This window comes from Mixophyes fleayi, chromosome 4 (genome assembly GCF_038048845.1).
Source record: "Mixophyes fleayi isolate aMixFle1 chromosome 4, aMixFle1.hap1, whole genome shotgun sequence".
In the NCBI taxonomy this organism is placed as follows: domain Eukaryota; kingdom Metazoa; phylum Chordata; class Amphibia; order Anura; family Limnodynastidae; genus Mixophyes; species Mixophyes fleayi.
The window spans coordinates 169,274,038-169,296,044 of NC_134405.1; the positions used below are offsets into that span (position 1 = coordinate 169,274,038).

Sequence of the window (22,007 nt, forward strand, 5' to 3'; positions counted from 1 at the left end):
ATCAATGCAATTAAAACATTAAAATGTACAAATGTGATAAACAAAATAAAAACAAAAAGTACCCCACATTCTTTTCCATTGTTTTAAATATATCCAAATGACTTATCCCATTTCATTCATATACAGCTTGTGTTTTACTTCTTACCAAGTTGGTTTGTCATGGCACAAAACACATCCAGCTTTGCACAGTTACTCAGGAAATCCAAACAAAGTGAAGAAATTGTGTTTTTATTCAAATTTAGCATCCTTAGTTCAGACAAGCAAAGTGGTTTATTGATTTCAGAAATGTTGTTTCTGTATAGAAAATAAAACACTTTCTTTAACATAGTCAAAATCAGCTTCTTGAAATAGATTACAATTAAGAGTACAAACTGAAATCTTTATTACACAACATGATCTTGCTCACTCCATTAATTATATTAAGAATTATATAGATGATCAATAAGGTTATTTAAAATAAAAACAGGAATCTGAAGTCTTGTCTTAGTCTGATCTTATTATAAAATACAATGCCATGCCAAGAAAGGCTATTAGAGAGATATTATACGATTACTAAAAAGAATCACATTTGTATTCTTATTTAATATTGTAGAAATTCAAAGAAATTGCTAGATATGGATTTTTTTTTGGATTAGATTTCCCACATGTCACAATTATTAAAGTGAAATTGCATGGTCCATGCTTTGCTTGTTTTTACATACATAACAAGTAATGACAACAGAAATGGTCAACCAACAAACTTATTATATAACTTCTGACATTGTAACATATGCATATATACTATAACTTATTTTCCACCACTACCCGCCCAGTAACGAACTTCCCACCATCAGCACCCAAACCCCATCCCTTTATCATTTCTCCTCCTCCAGTCTCCCCCGGCATGATATGCACTACCAAACACCATCCCTTGTAATCTAATTATCTTAAACATGCCTCTCATGTAACATACCTCCTCTGTAATTCATTCTCCCGCTGCTCCCCTGAAATTTAAATTTATTCTCCAAACACTTGTCTTTAATCCATTGTTCCTCCTTCCCCTTTAATCCTTTCTCCCTTATTGACAGTTTACATTTTGAGATAAAAAAAAATCCTCTCTTACGCTTCCACTGTCTACCACTCCCAACACACGCACATATGTGTGCAGCTGTAGCTGGAGAGCTGACTCGCCCTCACCCCTGTATTACCAAAGAAATAAAATTCTGTAACAAGTATGGCGCCTTGGGTGAGTCCCTAATTTGCACCTTCCAGACCTGCTCTACTACATAGCAAGCACCTTTGTAAGGCAGATGCCATGGCTGCATGCTGACAAAGTGAGATTTTTCGCTAAGAGAAATTGTGTTTCTCTCTTATTATATATAATATAATAGCTGTTGTAATTGTTGTTGGCCACTAGACTTTTAATCAATTGAGAGAGCACCATGGCATGAAACTGAGGGGGTATGCTGCCCAGAGGATAGAGGCGCATCAAGGAACGAAAGCAAAATATACTTTGCTGTAAAAGTGTTAATCAAGGTCAAGTGTATATAATACATACGGTTACTAAATCAGGAAAGTAATTATATTTTGTTAACTGGTGTTTGTCTGCAACCTAGACCTACTTTTTGTTTATTTTTTGTACCAACAATTTAAACAAACAAGACATCAACCTGAAGGACTATTTATCTTACCCTTCAAGGTTTAACTCTTCAAGTCTTTGTGCAACCTTTTCAATAGATTCAGGAAAAAATTTCAGCTGATTATATGACAGGTTAAGATGTTTCAAGGTCGAACATACAACAGTTGTGTTCAAGTCTAAGGAAGGTCCAATCTCGTTTCTTGATATGTCAAGGAAAGCGATACTGTTCATCTCAAGAACAGAAGTAGGGAACAATTTGAAGCTGTTACTGCGCAAGTCCAGGTAAGTCAAAGCTTTTAAAGTCTAGGTTTTAAAAAGAAAAAATAATGTTATAAAAATATTGTTACATAAAATGGGTTAAAATATTGAAGATCATGTTTAATAAAGAATGGAGAAAAATAAAGTGGTGGAATTTATTGTACCAGCATCAGCAAAATAAAGAAGCCCATCGGGTTTTGTCTTTAATAAAACTGCCATTTTAAAAAATTATTGTAAACCACCGCTTGGTAAATCTACCCCTTAGACTTTTTATATCCATTTACAGTGCACACACTTAAAAGTATACTAACGGACACTGAAAGTTATTCACACTCAGCCCCCTTCCCTGATCAATGATTTACAGACAAGGTAAAGATAATAATATTTTTGTACTTACCATAATATCCATTTCTCTAAATCCATTTGGGGAACACTGCATAACCTGGGATATAGATAGAACTGTGCTGGAGTAGGCACCTATCAAAACTACAAACTTATTTGTATTCTATAACCTTCCTCTACACCCCTCCTTCTATACATGCTCAATTTTATTTCTAACAAAGCCATTAGGATAGGACTGAAATAACCAAACAAGAACACTCAACATTAAAAACAGAACGTAGAGAAAGGAGAGGACCGCAGTGTCTCCCAAATGGATTCAGAGAACTGGATTTTAGGGCAAGTACAAAAAACACAACTCCTTTCTTCTTCATCCTATTTAGGGGGACATTGTTTAACTATGGGGGCAATCCAAACCTGCCTCAAGGGAAGGATACGTTCTGACACAGTTGCACGCAAGACTCTCCGTCAAAATCTGTTGCCCCTGAAAACAGAAATATTGTACCTGTAGAATCAGGCATGGTATAGACGATGGATCCTTTTGCTGCCCAAAACAACATGATAACCCAGTCTCCATGCTCACCAATCCAGTAGAGTAGGCTGCAATGCAAACCAGAGCCCAAAGTTCCCAATGAGATGTAACCCTGGCGCATGTAGCTGTGAGCCATCTCATCACCAACCGGGTTGTTGCTGGCCAGCCTCCCTTGTGCACACAAAATGAAGAGGTTATTCTGCTCTGTGTAAGGATGACAATCTGCCTACCCCTATCCTCAAGCTCTAACTCCATCCGACAGGTGGGTTTTTGTCACGTCTCAACGCTATATCAAGACCCAGAGCAGAGAGATGTTGCGTCAGATAAATAATGACATCACCTAGTCTAGAAAGAAGGGAGAGCGCAAGGCAGTCATATTGTAGAGAAAGGCAACATATGAAAACCCCCAAGACAGAGCAAAAATGAGACATTTTTTGCTGAAGAATAAGTCAGTAAAGAAGGCCACTTTCCAGAAAAAGGAAAGAAGATCTAAAGATTGAAAACAGCTTCACTATGAAGACAGACACCTTTTTTCCCCATTAGCAAACTGCAGTGGAGGATGGAGACCGGTGTGTGAGATAAAAGAGCTTTCACCCGTAATTGAACACTCCAATCTTATCCATAGGAAAACGATTCTCACAACTGGTGTTGCAGAAGAACCCCAAGTAGGGAAAAAAAAAAAAAAATAAAATCAATCATACACCTGTTGTGCTAGGACTAGGCTTGACCCGGCTATGTAATTCCAGCGTATTCTACAGCCTTGATGAGATGGTCACCCAAGTAGGGCACTATTCTCACCCCCATGGAATGAAAAGCCAAAGGTGAATGCACTGAATTGATAGTGGAAGGTCCAACCATCAATCTGGGTAGGGGCTGATGTCCTTTCCATATGGGGACATGAAGGTAGGCATCTCGAATATCTATAGATGCTGGGAATTCTTCTACCTCAAACCCATTGATAACTGTTCTGAGGGATTCCATGCGTAATCTTTTTGCTCACAGGTGTAGATTTAGCGTCTTTAGCTTTAGAATTGGTCGTAATGTGCCATCCGGTTTGAGAACCAGAGGCCGACGCAGAACCCCTGACCTCTCTGGCTCACTGAAACCTGGTAGATGACCTCAGCATCCAGGTCGCTGGGCAGGAAGGTTGCAAAAAAACTGAGGAGAGGCCCAACTGGAGAGATCAGCCATGTAGCCCCTTTTCAGATTCAGATTGCTGAATTCCCACAAATTCAGCAATCTTGGGAGGACACTGATCCCTCAACAGTCAAAGGCGTCCACCGACTCCCACGTGGTGGTGTGGATGACAGTCAGGCAAACGCTTTTTCTGGAAGTTTGAGTGCAGAACACAGCTTTTAGTAGGAAGGACCCAGCAAGTGGTCTGTCTCTAGCCGTCTGGGAAACCCCCCGCCCATGCACCCGAGTAAGGTAGGACCTGTAAGGATTTTCTGGATTCTGTATCGGCGTCTCAAGAGCTCGACCAGAAAGTCCTCCTTGGCGCTACTCTTGATGCAGATACCGAAGACAAAATGAAGGTTGCGCTTTGGACAGCCTAATACAGGTATGCCTACACCTCAGTTAGGTGCAGGGCAAGAGTACCAAGGTCTGAGTCCTGTAGACACGCCACCAACTGGTCATCCCATGTCTCCATTGCTCTAGTAACCCATGCTGATGACAGCATGGGTCTGAGAAAGGTGTCCGTCGCTACATAGATGGATTTCAAAAATCCCTATACTTTGCGGTCAGTGGCATCCTGATGGGCGGCTGTCCCCCGGCACTGTGAAGGTAGTGTGGTGAGCCAGCTGTGCCACAGGTGTATCGACTCTTGCTACCTGTCCCCAATGTTCCTCGGCAACGGAGGTCTCAGCAAGTCCTAAAACCGGTTTAACCAGTCTAGGCCTCTAAACAGTGATGTGGACCAAGCAGGTTCTTCTAATGGAGAGCAACAGAGGATGTAGGACCGGTCAGACCCAAATTTGCAATCTCGGCAGTCACTGGTAAAGGGAATGCCATAGGAGGATGAGCTGCTACTGAGGTGGAGGGGAGAACAGCAGCAATAACAGGTACCATCATCGGGAGTGCGAGCAGCTGGACTAGTGTTGCAACAACTATGCTAGCAAAGTTGCCCACACCTGTTCGTCCACTAAAAATGGTGTACTAGTTTGCGATGTGGGAGGCCCAGGCAGCGCCACTTCAGTCTATCCAAACTGCCCGCGTGTCCTGTTGTACAATAAGGAACTTAACTTTGAACAAGTGAAGTATTTTGCTTGAGATATCTTTCCCTTATCAGATATTTTCTGAATAAGAATCATGCTATAGAATAGAGAATGCAGGTACAGACACACAAGATACAGGAATTTATAGCTACACTTTCTGATACACCCTGATACAATACTGTAGAGAGGTTTAATACTCTTAAACCTAGATTGTACTCTGTACAGCACAATCTAGGTTTAAGAGAGCACAATCTAGATAGGAGAGAGAGCTGTTATAATAAATATACAATACAGTAGAAACAATGTAGATAGTGTACAGCATAACTTAGGTAGAAGTGCTGGTACAATCCAGATACGATAACATAGCCAAGTACAGATTGTGTACAGTGCAAATTATGCAGGATAGCGCAATGATACAGTACATACACAATACTGTAGAAAAGTGAATGTTGTATACAGCACAATCTAGGAAGAGAGAGTGCTGTTACAATACATATTCGTGACTACATAGCTCAACAACAATGGAGTGAGACTGACAGCAGTGTTACAAGTATAGATAATTCTAGTATGTAAAAATCACATAGAAAACTCTGACAGAACTCAGCCAGATATCGCCATTCTTTCTTCCAGAGAAATGGAGAGGATCTTCGGTGAAGAGACCAGGGAGTATATTTACTAAACTGCGGGTTTGAAAAAGTGGAGATGTTGCCTATAGCAAACAGATTCTTGTTACCATCTATTTAGTACATTCTACAAAACGATAGCTAGAATCTGATTGGTTGCTATAGGCAACATCTCTACTTTTTCAAACCCGCAGTTTAGTAAATATACCCCCAGGAGTCTGACAAATTCAGGCAGGCTTTCCTATGAGAAGAAAAAGGCCCACCAAGGAGGAGATAGCAGAAGTGAAGATTATACACCTCCCCCTAGGCCCATTCCAGACATGGCACTGTCAGAAGACAGGTTCTACTGCCTCATCTATCCTTAATGGAGGTTGCTGCAGTAGGAGTGCCCACCTGACCTCCCTAGCTAATCGGAGACAGTGCTGCTAACTACGGGATCAGAGCTAACCACGGCAATCTCCATCAAAGCTGCCACTTGCTCCCGGTGAGGGTTCCTAAGCTGCAAAGGGTGGAGATCTGCGCTGTTCAGGAGAGCCATCTTTACTGTGACTGGTATATCGAGTGACTGTTCTATCGAGCGACTGGTCTTTAGCAGGGGAGGCAATATCTGAGATACTGGTTCCGGTGCCTATCATCCAGCTGAAATATGCAGTGGTGCATGCAGCAGTACTGCTATGCTTCAACAGTAAAAATTATAAAAAAAAACAAAAAACTTTAAATGTTGACACTGCCTTTCCCTTTACAAGGCAGCGCCGCTTTAAATTTAAGCTGCTAAGACGCCGAACTCGCGGTAGTTGACAAAACCGGGGTATGATACATTTACCCCCAGAGCTCCTCCGCTGGACCAAGCATATGATATAGCTAGTCATTTTATATACACTCGTTACAAACTGCAGTCTACTTCTCTCACTTCTATGGATTTGAATGCCATCATGTACAAATACTCACTACAACTATTAATAAAAGTCAATTATATATCTACAGATTTTGCCCTAGTGCCTACCAACCCTATAACATCTTCCTTGTCCTATAACAACTTCCTTAATTTAGTGTCCTTGAAGGGGGTTTATAAAAATGTATTTCTCATATACAATTTTTCATAATATGTCAAGTCAGCCAGTACATGTTCAAAACCTTTTAAAACACTCTTAGGAAAGAATGTTAAATATCCTTTTTTTTTTCCAACACCCACTTCTCGTCTACCTGAAGATGCTGCAATGACAGCTACATTTATATTCATGAAAACTTCAAATAAATGTTTTTTTTCACTTTCCAAAACATGCGGCCACGCAGGCAGGTAGGATGCATGTTGAACAAAGTATTCCACTAAGTTAGCTTCCCGGGAGGTTTCAATTACACCCACCATATCAGTCACAGGCTGATCTACTAGCCAATGAGGAGTGGAAACAACAGGTGGAAGTAACTACTGGGGGTTTTCCATTATACAAAAACAATGGGAAAAGATGCAAGCTACAAATACAGTTACAATTGCCTACACCTGGGTACACACTACAGGTTTTTCAGCCAATTATTGTACCAATCACACAATAAATGACTGTTAGGCATACTTGCCAACCTTTTTAAAGTTCTATCCGGGAGATCCCAGGCAGGGGGTCGTGGTTGGAGGGCGGGAGGGGTGGGGCACAGTGAATCGCGTCATTTTGGTTCTGACCCCTGCAACAAAAACGACAAGGCCAAAATGATGCGATTCACCACGAATCGCGTCATTTTGACAGCAAGAGGCCATTTGCGGGATATTTGCCTGCTCTCCCAGGAGTCTGGGAGATCTACCCGAATTTCGGGAGTCTCCCGGACATTCCGGGAGAGTTGGCAAGTATGCTGTTAGGTCAGATATTGCATTAATGTGTACGCTTCCTCATTCATGTTTTATCATTCCAAAGCACATTGTATCGTGTGTCAAGCTTTCTAAAAATCACTGTCAACGAAGGAACAATGTCAGACAAATGTGAAAGTGTATAGGCAGAAATATGTAAAATGTGCAGTCACAATATTTTCAGCTTGTGGTTATGACAGACGAAGAGCACATATCTGAAGGTATATCATGTGGGTATATAAACATGAATCGGCATGCTCATCGGGACTTTGCAGAAAATTACTGCAGATGCAATTTCTTAGTGTGTATCCAGCTAAACATTTAACTGTTGAAAATCAGCAGAGATGTATAACCCATTTAATGCAAGCACTTGAGGCAAGTATGTTCTATAAATTGCAATAAATGTTTTAAAGCAGAAAAGCATATTACTATAGCAACATTAACTAACTGGGGTCAGAAAGCTGTATACTTTACTAATTATTCTTCCAATAGATGCTGGACTCAAAAACAGAGTTGTCCCTTCATACCTGAAACACTACTAAATTGTGGTAGTGCTGCAGGTATGAGGAGTCATGTTAGTGTAAGGACACAACAATGTTACCAGCAGACAGCTAAGAAAAGAAGAACAAAATGTAAACATGGAAAACTACTGTCACTCACCGGACTGTGAGTGCTACTTCTAAGATAGCTAGGAACCGTGTCCGTCCATTATAATGATATTGCGCATGTACAGTCCCTTCTAATCTTCAGTTCTGTTCCTTTAACTTAATTGGCTGATCAGGCAACACTCCCTATATTAAGCACCTGTGGTCAATACCACGTTGCCTGATCTTGGAGTCTCATTCCTCATGAGTCTCTGAAGGTGTTCCAGTGCCTCCTCGTGTGTTCAGCTTATGCTGATTCCTGTTTGCCGTTTGTGGTTTCCAGACCACTTCTACTCCTTGTGTTCCTAGTGACTTCAGCAGCTGATTCCTATCCGCTGCCTCCGTGTATCTACAGTTACAGATTACTGCAAACTCTCCTGTGTTTCATCGTGACTCCAGCAGCTGATTCCTATCCGCTGCCTCCGTGTATCTACAGTTACAGATTACTGCAAACTCTCCTGTGTTTCATCGTGACTCCAGCAGCTGATTCCTATCCGCTGCCTCCGTATATATCTACAGTTACAGATTACTTCAAGCTCTCCTGTTTCATCGTGACTCCAGCAGCTGATTCCTATCCGCTGCCTCCGTGTGTCTAACAAGTTACAGATCTCTCCAACTCTCCTGTGTTACATCGCTACTGTTCCAGCTGATTCCTGTTAGCTACTTCAGCGTGTCTACAGAGTCCTGCTCGTCTCAGCGCTCCAGTCTGCATTCTACCTGCCGTCAGCTGACCCGCTGCCTACTGCTTCTACAGTGTGTCCATTTGTGTCAACTTGCCTGTTAGCATCGAGTCTACGCTCCTCGGCTTCCAGCTCTGCTACATCGCTTCAGCTCTCCCGTGGTCTCCTGTTGTTCAATTATACTACTGCTTCCTGAGTATTTTGTCGTCCTTGCTGGCCTACCTACAGTGCGCTGCACCTACCTGCCGCTTCCATTCTGCAAGGACTTCTCATCTCGTCAGTTCCCTGCCGCTCAGGTATCCCTGCAGCTATCTCTAACAGCCTGCTCATCTGAACCACGGTATGCATACTTCTCATTGACTGTGCTGGTGTATTGCATATCCATCTGGACTGAGTTGTTCTCCTCCGGAGTTTCCATCCTCTGAGACTATTGCCATTATTGACAGTGTTTCCTTTTGCTGGACTATTCTAGTGACTTTGTTTATTTGTGCAGTGCTGCTCATTCATTATTATTATTGTGTGCAGTTCAACGTGGGATCAAGTTCAGTGTACCCGTGTAGACTCTGCATTGCATTTATCTCCTCGTGTCCTTCCTCACATATATATTCAGTGGTACAACTTGCTATATGCAGACCGCTGACTTCCACCTCCTTATTACTCCTGGACATTCCTTCTCACTATAGCAGTGGTACAACTTGCCGTGCGCAGACCACTGACTACCCTCACGTGTCCTTGTCCATTCGCCGTGCGCAGACCACTGACTACCCTCACGTGTCCTTGTCCATTCGGATCCTCGTGTTCAGTTACCTATTGTTTACCAGTGCTGCTAGTCATAGACTTTCTGAGCATTCTCTAACCATCTGCTGTTTCCAGTTCCATTATCACCCTGCCACCAGAGTATCATATACCAACTCTACTGCTCTGATAAGACCATCAGCGGGTGATACTGGGTAAAGACTCCTAGTGCCCGTGACAACTACACTGTGATATTTGGGAACCGCCGGTCTATACAGTATCAAAGTGTGCGCCGCTGCTCCCAGGGGTGCCGCGGGCCAGTCATAGAAAAAAAGAAAGAAAACAGAAACTTACCAATCCGCGCGGCGCCGGGACCCAGCAGCCTCCTCTCTCCAACAGCTGTCACTGAATATCGATGTCAGTGACAGCTGCGGGAGAGAGGAGGCTGCTGGGTCCCGGCGCCACGCGGATTGGTAAGTTTCTGTTTTCTTTCTTTTTTTCTATGACTGGCGCCTGGCGCGGGGCAGAGTGAGAGGGATCGTGGAAGAGGAGGAGGAGGAGGACAGAGGGCAGAGGAGGAGGGCAGAGGAGGGGGACAGAGGGCAGAGGAGGGGGACAGAGGGCAGAGGAGGGGGACAGAGGGCAGAGGAGGGGGACAGAGGGCAGAGGAGGGGGACAGAGGGCAGAGGAGGGGGACAGAGGGCAGAGGAGGGGGACAGAGGAGGGGGACAGAGGGCAGAGGAGGAGGGCAACATGAGAGGGGGCATAGGAGGAGGGCAAAGTGAGAGGGGGCAGTGTGCCTGGATGCAGAGGGGGCAGTGTGCCTGGATGCAGAGGGGGCAGTGTGCCTGGATGCAGAGGGGGAAGTGTGCCTGGATGCAGAGGGGCCAGAGTGCCTGGATGCAGAGGGGCCAGAGTGCCTGGATGCAGAGGGGCCAGAGTGCCTGGATGCAGAGGGGCCAGAGTGCCTGGATACAGAGGGGCCAGAGTGCCTGGATGCAGAGGGGCCAGAGTGCCTGGATGCAGAGGGGCCAGAGTGCCTGGATGCAGAGGGGCCAGAGTGCCTGGATGCAGAGGGGCCAGAGTGCCTGGATGCAGAGGGGCCAGAGTGTCTGGATGCAGAGGGGCCAGAGTGTCTGGATGCAGAGGGGCCAGAGTGTCTGGATGCAGAGGGGCCAGAGTGTCTGGATGCAGAGGGGCCAGAGTGTCTGGATGCAGAGGGGCCAGAGTGTCTGGATGCAGAGGGGCCAGAGTGTCTGGATGCAGAGGGGCCAGAGTGTCTGGATGCAGAGGGGCCAGAGTGTCTGGATGCAGAGGGGCCAGAGTGTCTGGATGCAGAGGGGCCAGAGTGTCTGGATGCAGAGGGGCATTTTTGCATACAACTAAATAAGTATTTCTGTCGTGACCTAAATACTTATTACAATTTTTTTGACCCAACTACTTCTAAAACAGGACTGCTCAGTAATTATTTTGAAGGGGTGCCTTGAAAAAATTTGGAGACTCTAAGGGTGCCGCGAACTGCAAAAGTTTGGGAACCACTGGTATGACCCTTGTTATCTACTTCACTTTATCTATTGCACTCGGTTATCAGCAATGGTACACTCCAAACGGCTTTCTGGTGTGCTTTCAGAGAGGAGAAGTTATCAAAAAGATATATGCATTTATGTTTAAATATACATTTAACGGTTATCAGAGTTGATGCATTTTGAAGACACAAGACACTTAACTTTATACTTTCATTGTTGGACTAAAATGTTCCCACACTAAAAAGCTGTAATTATTGTTGATTTTCTCACTCAGTTTCAATGGCATTTCATTTTTGAATAACATGTATTACTTATTAGCCGATTGTCAGAGCTAAAGACAATACTATCTTCACCAGACTCCATGAGGAAATAAGACAAGTGTGATAAGATCTGACTGATATACAAGGCTCTTGTAGAAACAAAATGCCATTTCTGAGAAGCAATTGTTAGATACACATTTATGTTGGTAATGTTTTTTTTTTCAGATAAAGAGTCTTACATGCTTTAAAGAGAACTGTGTCTTTTTACTTGCTACTTATTATGTAAAGGTTAACATCTAACTACATTTTCATTTATTATTTAACATAACTTACTTCACAGAGTGATTTTGAAATAGATGTTAAACTATTCTGCTGAAGCTCAATTTTGTCAAGTCGTTCCAAGTGATTTGTTAGAAGTGACTTTTTATTTATTGAATCTATGCTTTCCAGGTCATTTGCCGATAGATCTAGACATCGTATGTGTTCTCGGTCAGTCAATGAAGAAGAGCTATCAGCTCGCTTCATGTGCAAAGAAAACCTTACTGCCACACCTGTAGAGAGAAAAAGAAAAAGAAGAGGAAAAAAAAGAAAGTGGTGATGTCTATATAAACGTAGACACTGTGAAAAGCATGAATAGCTACTTCAGTAATATGTTATTAGCACGGACAAAGCCAGATTTAGCATATCTTTCTGTCCCTTTTTTATGAAATAAAGTTACACGAATATACAAAATATGAATTTTTTTAAACAACCTACTTGGACAATCAATTTGAGGAAAATCTTTTCTGCGACGTAAAACAGATTCATCTCCAAATGCACCCTGTATATGGGGGTAGATGAAATATAAAGATAATTTCTGAGCAAACAAATAATTCTAATTCTTTAGACTGTCTAAAATGATAGGTCACAATAAATCTTTAAGTTAATTTGTGTAAAATTTTCCCAAGTTAAATACCCCTTTTACTGTTCCTTTTAGAGCAACAGCTTGATCTGTCAATCCTAAAGGTGTGGGGAGCGTGCTAGACCCCATCGAAGTATCCTTGCCCCCTCCAATGTATTTCAATGGTGGCTGGGCAGGGTTAGCTACTTACAGCATGAACCCATCATGTGCCATTCCGCTTCAAGAAATTCCACTTTCACTCATCATGAGACTACCGGTTTAACAATACAAAGCTCTCTCCAAAATCTAGTAAGTAAGCATCTGTACTGCTGAATCTGTTGAATCATCACACAGTATTTAAATATGATGGAGATACCTCAAGGATACCTGGACTGTGTCAAGAGTGGTTGTCTTAGGAGATAAACATACATCAATCTGCTTGTTAGATGTAGCAAGACTGTGTGACATCCCCTTTAAAGTCTACTGCTGCAAACATTCAAAACTATAACTTAATCATTTCAAATTTAAGAGCACTGAATAGCTAACAGTATATAAATAGTATCATACCAATGAGTTAGTCTGTCTTTGTCCCAATGTCACATGATTCAGCTTGGAGTTTTCCTTATGAATATCAAGACTGACAAAAGAGTAAGACTTTTTCATAGGAAGCATTCCTTCACTGCCTTTAAAATGAAAATAATGCTGTTAATAAGCAATTTTCTATAGCTTAGCAAAATATAAATGAAATTTAACTTTACCATTATTTATTCTAACAAGAGACATTTCTTCATACAAGACGACAAAGAAGTACTCTAATTCCTTATCAAAGGAAAAAAAATATTGCTTGGTAAGAACTATTCTTTAATCACAATATGGCTACTGTTACGTAATAACATGGCTAAGGAAAATATAAAATTTACAAAAAATGCAGGCCCAGAGTGCAAAGGCTGTTTTGTAACATCCGAACCGATTTTTGTGTAAACCCACCTGTTTATATGCAATGTAAATAGGATGGTGACATATTCTAGGGGTAATAAATTTTGCTTTGGATGGGAGGAGCGGCCCGTTCCAGGCTGAATATGGAATCGGAGCGCTCTTATTTCATTTATTAAAACAAGGTATTTTAATTATATTGAAGGGGAAGAACTCTATAAGAGGCTTTTGTTCAGTGCACAGGGACTTGCTATTTAGAGACTCTCTGGATGTGCTAGTAAGCAGAAGTTATCTTATACTTTTAATGGACTTTTCAACCGGCGCATTTGATGCAGAAAGTAACATTTATATCAGGACAAATAACCATTTAACAAACCAATTAGAATGTACACATGAAATTAAGACAGTACCAATGTTCCATCACTCTCATGATTACTTTAGGAAATCACAAGAATAATACAGGAACCACGTGCACTACATCTTTCATAGAGAAAAAAATAGGAAACTGAAAATAATAATTGAAATGGATAACAGCAATCCTAACCACATGACATACCAATATCAGACAGATAAAACATGTTCGAACTGTATTTTTATTACAGTCTTTTAAAAGGAATATATGTGAAAAGTTAAAACTATCAAAACTGATTCAAGGAACAGGAAGCAATATAACTGTATTTATAAACATGCACCCACTCAAAACATGAGGATACAAATACAAGCTAAAGATTTTTTGGGAGAACGGGTGCTGTCAGACAGGGTGCTCTAATTGTTCTAGAACACCTATATACATATATACGCTCTATATACATCTATGTGTGCAACTACAAAAACATACAGACACTATCTATGGTTAAAAAAAGATGCAATATTTTGCTGTAAACAAAATTACTTTGCATCTAGATGCTACTTAGTTATACATGAGAAGTTATATAGAAAACACACTTAAAAACTTTGCAGAAAATGAAAGTGAAGGGAACTTCTTGTTATAAAGGTATTTATTTTAAATAAACTGAAGTAGCAAGTGATTTGATAACCGAAGATGTTCTAGAACGTTACTCATTTTGCAGCGTATATTACCTTCACTATCTATGTCATTACTGCAAGCCAATATATCTTCAAAAGCATCATTTGCAAATGATTCATCCCCTTTATCAAATATGTCCTCCACTGAACTTAAATCTCCTGAGGATCTGCAGCCATGTTTGCTCTGATACCGAAAAACCATGCGTGCCAAAATAGGCCCAAAGTCTGGAAGTCAAGTAAATATAGGTGTAATTCATACATAACTACTGTAATAATTTGATAAACAAAGCAATACTAAACGGAAATATATTATACAGTTCTTCTGGTACAATATACATTTTAAATAATGAAAAGTAATAGTAATTCTGGAAACAACCCCAAATTAAGGTTAAGTGTCAAAAACCACAAGCAGTTACATGAAGATATTATGGGAGCAAGAATCCAGTAGCTAAACCCAATATTGATCTCCATGATAATAGTGTTAACGTTGCAATTGCGCAAATAGCAATCTGTAATTAGTGTTTTTTATCTAATTCAATGGTGAGTTTTGACTGCGCACATATTAAGTTGTGTATCTTTTTTTTTTGTATTTTCTTTTCCCTTCCTGCAAAATGACAATCAGATGATTCCAGCTCACTACAATTTTTCTATCCAAATAAGGCGTTTTTAACTTCAACACTATAACTTATAAAAAAAAATCTAATCCACAGAAACCTTTCTAAATGTTAATAGTAAGAGCACTAGTAAATCAAAATAAATTATATTAGATTTATTAAATAAATGCTGCAGAGCCATTGCAAGACCTAGTTAGCAATGGCAGCCTGGGGAGCTAGTAAAATGACAAATGGTTGGCTAATGCTTTATTCTCCAATGCGTAGGTAGTGTATTTCTGTATGTAGTTCCACTAGGGCAGTGTTGGATAACCTGTGACACTCCAGGTGTTGTGAAACTATAAGTCCCAGCATGCATTGCCAATATATAGCAGCTTATTGCTGGAAGGATATGCTGGGACTTGTAGTTTCACAACACCTAGAGTGTCACAGATTAGCTAACACTGCACTAGGGCAACAACAAATCCTGAAGGTCTCAACAATTTGAGCCAGACCACAAAACACATGTATTTCAATTTTAAAGCAGCAATCCCACATATATCATTATCTCCTTTTCATCCCCACTCTGAAGGGCAAATAATAATGGCTGACACATGGTAACAGCTCTCAGCATACCATGTGCTGGCAGAGGTGTGAGAAAGAGGAGAGTATGTCACAATGCAGACACAAAACCAGCTGCCAGACAGAGACCTAGTCACAGCTTTCAGGTGTGGATAAAAAAAGGAAAAGAAAGATGTAAAAATGAAAAACATTCTACCCTCTTTGTTTTCAACACAACTACATTACGCAATGATAAAAGTACACTTATTTTATATTCATCTAATCAGCAAAATTAGGTAAAGTTTGGGGTTTTCCTATTTATGTAAAATAAAGATTTGGCAAAAGTCAAAAATCGGTATGATTTATTGGGGGTTTTTTGTCTATGTTCTCCTGTATATCACATTGTAATTAAAAAAAATATATACTCCAATATGTTTCCAATAAAAAGCCATTCATGACCAGTAATAAACAGCATAAATTTGCTTTGCAGGACTAAAAAAAAAAAAAAAAAAATTAAACTGAAAATGTGTTTGGTTGTTGAGGTACAAAAAAAACATTGCCCATTAAGGGTTGGGTTGGGCATATTTTGTCCCCATTTTGCCTTTCTAAATGTGGTAATTTAAATGCTGCATTCAAATTAATAGAAGCTCTGTATTTAAAGTAGTAAGTGTCCTGCAAACCGCAACCCTACATAAAAAGAAGAAAAAGAAAAAATAACACATGCAAACATACCTTGCTTCCCTTCATGATCCACAGAAGGGAGTCTTAATGTGGGATATTTTTCTGAGAACAGTAGATTAAGCCATGAAGGTTCTATTTTGCCCATATGGAAACCTCCCAGGCAAATGCTGCTATTGGCCATATCTAAGCCAAGCTTTTTTAAGAGCAAGCTAATGATCTCATTGTTACAATTCTTAATGCTCACTTGGAGGGCATTCCGCACATCCTGCTCACGAGCCCCATGCTTTAACAATAACTCCACCAGTTTAGGGTTAATGCCCTTCTCACAAACCTATTGAAGTAAAGATAAAATAGGTGTGAAACTGGCTATCAGAAAAATTTACAAGAAATGTGCAAATGATTGTATAAAAGAAAAATAAGCCCCCTCTCAAATGTGTTTTTTTTTTTCATATCAACATATAATTAACAATCTAGTCCTCACCAAGTGCTAAAACTGGGTATACACTACCGAAAATGCCTGTAGATGTGATTTCTGTGACAATTTTAATACTGACTGAAAGTCCCGATGAGCATGCAGATTCAAGAGTACACACCTACACAATCTGTCATAACCATCTGCTGAAAAGATTGTGACTATTTACACTTACAGATATTAGCCTATGCTGCTGGTTGTGAGTGCACACACACTTCCACATTTACCCAATATCATTCCATTATTGATCGTAATTTTTATGAAGTTTATAAAACCAAACAATACAATGTGCTTTGGTGCGATAAAACATGATCGGGGCAGAGTAAACCCTAATACAATATCTGACCAAACGGTCATTTATCATGTGATCTGCACTACCATTGCATGAAATGATTGTAGTATGTAGCCAGCATAACATTTGATAAATTTCATGTGACAGACAACTCATGAAACATATTACTTTGTCATATTTTTATTAAAATAAACCAAATTGAAGAAGCCATGTGTGAAAAAGTACTCTCACAAAAATTATAACTACAAGCTTCCATGACAAGAAAGACGTTCATTTTAGCCAGGTGCTCCTAACAAAGTGGATTTATTTTAGAATCAGGAAGTACTACAACCGCTGTATAAAAGCAGAAACTCTGCCTATTTGGTCTGGAGCATTCAGGTTTGTCAAGGAGACCTTAATCTTAAAGAAGGAACTGTTGCTGCTCATCAGTCTGGAATTTGAAGTCCATCATTCTAAGGTGAGAAAGGTTACCGTATATACTCGAGTATAAGCCGACCCGAATATAAGCCGAGGACCACAGAAAACTGGGGAAACTTATTGACTTGAGTATAAGCCGAGGGAGGGCTTTTTCAGCTTAAAAAATGTGCTGAAAAACTCGGCTTATACACGAGAATATACGCTATATAAAAATGGAGAACACTAAAGACAGTTGTCAGTCTTCCCAGGATACAAAGCCCCAGCAAATTCACCCAAAGATTAGAACATACAATTCTCTGAAAGGTGCTAAGAAACTAATAGCTAAAAGCAGGTATCTACAGGCCTACGCTAACATAGTAAAAGCTCATGACTATCATCAGAAAAAGATGGAGCAAGTACGGCTGTCATGGAAGAGGAGCTGTCGTACCTTACTTATTAATTGATGGCTTCTTCATGTTATTTAGTCAACAAAAAAAATAATCTAATAAGAAAGTACGATTTGTTATGTGCTATCTGTCACATGGAATGAGATGCATCAGAATGTAATATATCCTAAAGAACTGTAAAATGATGTAATGATATGTAAAAAGATGATTTGAAAAAAATATGTACTTTGTTTCCTAAATGACTGTTTGTCTGGATTGTAGATTTAAAGAGAAACAAAGCACAAAATGTAATAGCTGCTTTTGCCAAAAACAATTTTATTGCTTGGGCTCACTGTGTCAAACAACTCCAGGTTAACATAAAGCTGAACTACCACCTAGGGAAATATGTTCCCAAGATGGCTGTTCCTGAGGCTCCAGCTAGGGGGGGAGGAACCAAGTGCAGCTATTTACCATAGTTATAGGGCCAGATACCAACCGATAACTAGATAATCAGAGCGGCAATATAGAATCAATGAATATTTATTAATTAATTATAAGTGACATGAGCATGTGGAGCATTGCAGTTGTGACTGCATTTTATATCACTTTTTTTCACAAGTTTTGCTCTTTTATTTTCGCTATGTGTATGGAAATCATATTTTAATAAATACCAATAAAAATTATATTTTATTATTATTCACATCCCGGAGTGCTTCGATAGATATCTCTCTTTGTTTCTCTTTTCCCATATCTGAATTATATTGAGTATTTGGGTGCACCCTCCAGCAATATCAAAAGCAATCTGGACACAAAACTGTATAACCAGGAAAATAGGGGTTGTGTAAAAGATATAATCTTTTGATTTTTAAAGTTGGTGCGGTTACTATCCAAGAGATACCATAGAACTGGTTTGGGTCAGTTTTCTTGAGAAGCACATGTTTTCAGCTGTTGGGGGAAGGTGATCCCCTCTTCCCAGAGAAATCCTTTGAACTGACCTAAGACCTGATTTACATTAGACTGTCCTGAACCCTGAACCAATGGAAACATGTTCTTAACTGAAACCGGATACTATCAAGCTTTTTTATCAGCCAAAGCTCTTTCTTTCGCTCTTTCTCTCTGAACGTGGTTACATGTGAGCATGGCTGTGTTCCATTGTCCTCGGGGGAGCTCTATAAGGAAAATGTAATGTATTCCGTGTTTTCATACTTTCCTGCTTTAATGTAACATCTTTAATAGGTATCATGTATCGGCTATATTGTACTGTATTGTACTTGTTTATTGAACTGCGAAACAAATTGCTTTTGCTAAATAAATTGCTTGTGCTTCGGAAACACAATACAATCGCTTGGGCAATGCTTATTTGAAAACGATAAAAATTACTTTAATAATACATGGTTTTAGCCTGCGCTTGTAGTGAAAGCCAAATGGTTTTCACCTGGAAACACCCTTGCCCATGCAAAGGTAAAAAAAAATCTTACATAACTGGATCACCAATACACACAGATGTACCCGTTATTGGAACCTCTATAAATTCTTAATGCTAGGCAATTTAAACTGTGGCGCATAACATACAGAGTACCTGAACAATTAAAGATGTATGCTTTGTTTTCTTATTGACATCTGCTCCCAACAGAAGCAAGCTCTCCACTAGGACCATGTCATTTTCAGCACATGCCTTCACCAGCAAACTGTCCTTCAATTTGTCATCCAAAGTCATTTCAGCAAAACATTGGTAACACAAGGTCTGAAACTAAAACAAGAGTCACATGATGATAAAGACAAAAGATAACAAGAAAACTTCCTTACTAGACAGCACTGTTTATATAAAACAAAAAAGTGTGCATGATATTGGAATGTACAGAATAGATATAATTTGTGGTAAGACTACCCCCACACCTATCATGTCAAGTCCTTTCTGTTGATAAAAAGTGATCTGTAAAATCATTCACTAGAGCATGGGAACCATGGACTTCCTACTTCCATATTCAAATGCCCTTCTTAATATAATTATTTAGTTTCTTAGTCCCAGTCCACCTGGTTCCTATGTGCCCTTCCTCTTTTTTATCTTTTCTTCCCCATTTCATTCTTCCTTTACAGTGGCAAGCCACACTGCCTTCCTACTTGAAATTAGTCTGACTTTTTTTTTCATTTCTGAAAAATCAGTTCAGCATTTATTATTTTTAGTCTTTTATAGTTGTCATATTACATTTTTAAGTCCTGCATTCTTAGTTGCTTCTGAATCTTCTTTTCTTTGAGGGTTTATATACTTAATATTTTATATGACATCGTCATCTGATGTGACATTCTGCACTGTCAATAAAGTTGATTAAGAAAATACTCCAATTGAGATGCTACTGTCATTTTAACACTCTGGGTGGGAGTTCCAAGAGTGGGTACCCTCCAAAGTAGTAAAGGGAGAGGTTTTAAAATGTATTTTCTCTTTCATCCAGTCTGGGGGTCACTGCTTACCATGGGGTGTGAAGGGGAGCATGGGAGTTGGCACCTAGCTAGTTAATTTCTAGCATTGCTGACAGACCCCTCCCCTCCCCTCTACATACCCCCGCCTCTTCCTCCTCAGTTTTTTTCTAGGTGCCCATGGAGTGAGGCACTGTTTTAGTTGCTGCTAGATTTTATTTTATTCTGTTGAACTTTTTTACAGGTGGCAGCGCTGGAGTGTCTTCTACTATAGAGAACACACTCACAGCTGAGCAGCGGCTCTCACTGACAGGGACAGGAGGAATGGGTCAGGAGGAATGGGTGCCTGAATTGGGAGTGACAAGCGGTCTCACGGACCGCTGTCACTCCTGGAGCCTCCCCGATAACCGGCGTTGCCACTTCAGGCATAGAGCGCCGGTTATCGGATATTTCATATGACGGTGGCCATCTTGGATATCGGAACTTCGGTGGCTAAGGAGAAGGGGGCTATACCAGGATCCCCCCTCATGCATAGGAGGGGGCATCGGGTATTATCCGCTGCGGAGACCTCAACTCTGGAGGTCTCCACTACTCTGCCACATAACCCCTTTTTTTATACGGACCATAGAATCAGCTGCAGAGACAGCATTACTGAGGGGGGGGGGAGCTAAGACATAGAGCTCCCCCTTCCTTCCAGAGAGAGATGGTTTATCCCAGTCTTCTGGCGAGAGAGAACAGATCTGAGGGAGCAGGCACCAGGATACTGCTGTTGGACTTCTCCCCTGTTTGGCCTATGGGCTAAGTATCTGATTTACTTAAACACATACTCTGTATTGCTGTGTAAAAGTGGGCTAGTAGGGGTTATATTATAGTTCTCCTACTTGCTTAAGTATTATTTGTGTTTAAGATAATTACAAGTACAACTTTTATATCTAGATTAGTTAATTACTTGTTGTTACACTATTCTTCCCACAAAGGGGGCCATACCAAGATCCCCCCTCATACATAGGAGGGGGCATCGGGGTGAAAATCCGCTGCGGAGACCTCAATTAAAAAAAAAAAGGAGGTCTCCACTACTCTGCCATATACTATTTGTTTTCTTCTCCTCCCCGCTAATGGGCAGGAAAAGGCACTTCAGAGAGACAGCATTATCAGAGGGGGAGCTATAATATAGAGCTCCCCTGCTCTCCATGGAAAGTTTGATTAGCCCAGCCTTTTTGGCGCCAAATATAAGTCCGGGAAAGGACACACATCAGAGGGAGCAGGCACCAGGCACTGCTGTTGGACTTCTCCCCTGTTTGGGCTAAGTATCTGATTTATTTAAACATATTTTTTATGCTGCCTCTCGCTCTCTAACAGCTAAATTTAAGTCTGTATGTTTGGTGTGCCTTCCTTTGTAAAATGACAGATAAAGGAAAGGGCCCTAAAGTAAAGTGTTTCACTTGCTCCAAATGGAAAATTTGCTGCAGCTGACAGCCTTTCCTTGCTAAATATATTTTATACTCTCTATAAGTAGATAGGGAAGTATAAGATTGTGAGCACATTTTGGGGGGATGAGCATAATGTTTGTAAGAAATTATTGCTCTCTCATTGACAGAAATACTATCTTTTTGACCGGTTCATAGATTAGTAGTGTTTTCTGTGTAAATATATTTTGTATATTTTGCTCTGTGGTAGTGTTATTCTTTACTTAAAATGTGAGAAAATTAAAGCAAAATGTGCCACGTATTTTCCCTGTTCCAAATGTAATACTAAATAGCGGGTGAACATTAGGATCCAGGGGCGCTCTGTACTGATTGCGCTGCGGCGTCAGTTGGGGCGCAATGTAAAAACGGCTCCATTCAGGCTTCAATCCTACTGAGTGGGTACTGTTTTTGACACAGGGGGTTGGTACCCCGGTCAAACTATGATCTAACCCATCGGAGGTTCCAGTGGTAGTTAAGGTGTTACCCTCTGCCTCTGAAAGCGGTAGCCTTTATTAATTCAGACATGTCTATAAAGAGAACAAGTCCTTTACCCTCGGTAGTAGGACAATCTTCTCTGGCGTATCAGGTAATTTCCCCTGCGGGAAGCCTGGATGGTCTGCAGTGATAGAAGGCCAGGAATTCAG

At 40.5% G+C, this 22,007-nt stretch overlaps 1 protein-coding gene across 3 annotated transcripts in view; it reads right to left on the reverse strand.

The window, feature by feature from the left end:
- Positions 1 to 22,007, reverse strand: part of LRRK2 (leucine rich repeat kinase 2) — a 173,818-nt gene that overhangs the window by 101,899 nt on the left and 49,912 nt on the right. For all 3 annotated transcript variants that reach the window (XM_075208827.1, XM_075208826.1, XM_075208825.1), the window contains exons 19-26: positions 19,062 to 19,232; positions 15,988 to 16,267; positions 14,159 to 14,329; positions 12,713 to 12,828; positions 12,022 to 12,085; positions 11,599 to 11,816; positions 1,671 to 1,921; positions 146 to 294 (exon numbers count right to left, since the gene is read on the reverse strand). In XM_075208827.1, coding sequence (XP_075064928.1) covers positions 146 to 294; positions 1,671 to 1,921; positions 11,599 to 11,816; positions 12,022 to 12,085; positions 12,713 to 12,828; positions 14,159 to 14,329; positions 15,988 to 16,267; positions 19,062 to 19,232 — 1,420 coding nt within the window. The remainder of the gene's footprint in view (positions 1 to 145; positions 295 to 1,670; positions 1,922 to 11,598; positions 11,817 to 12,021; positions 12,086 to 12,712; positions 12,829 to 14,158; positions 14,330 to 15,987; positions 16,268 to 19,061; positions 19,233 to 22,007) is intronic.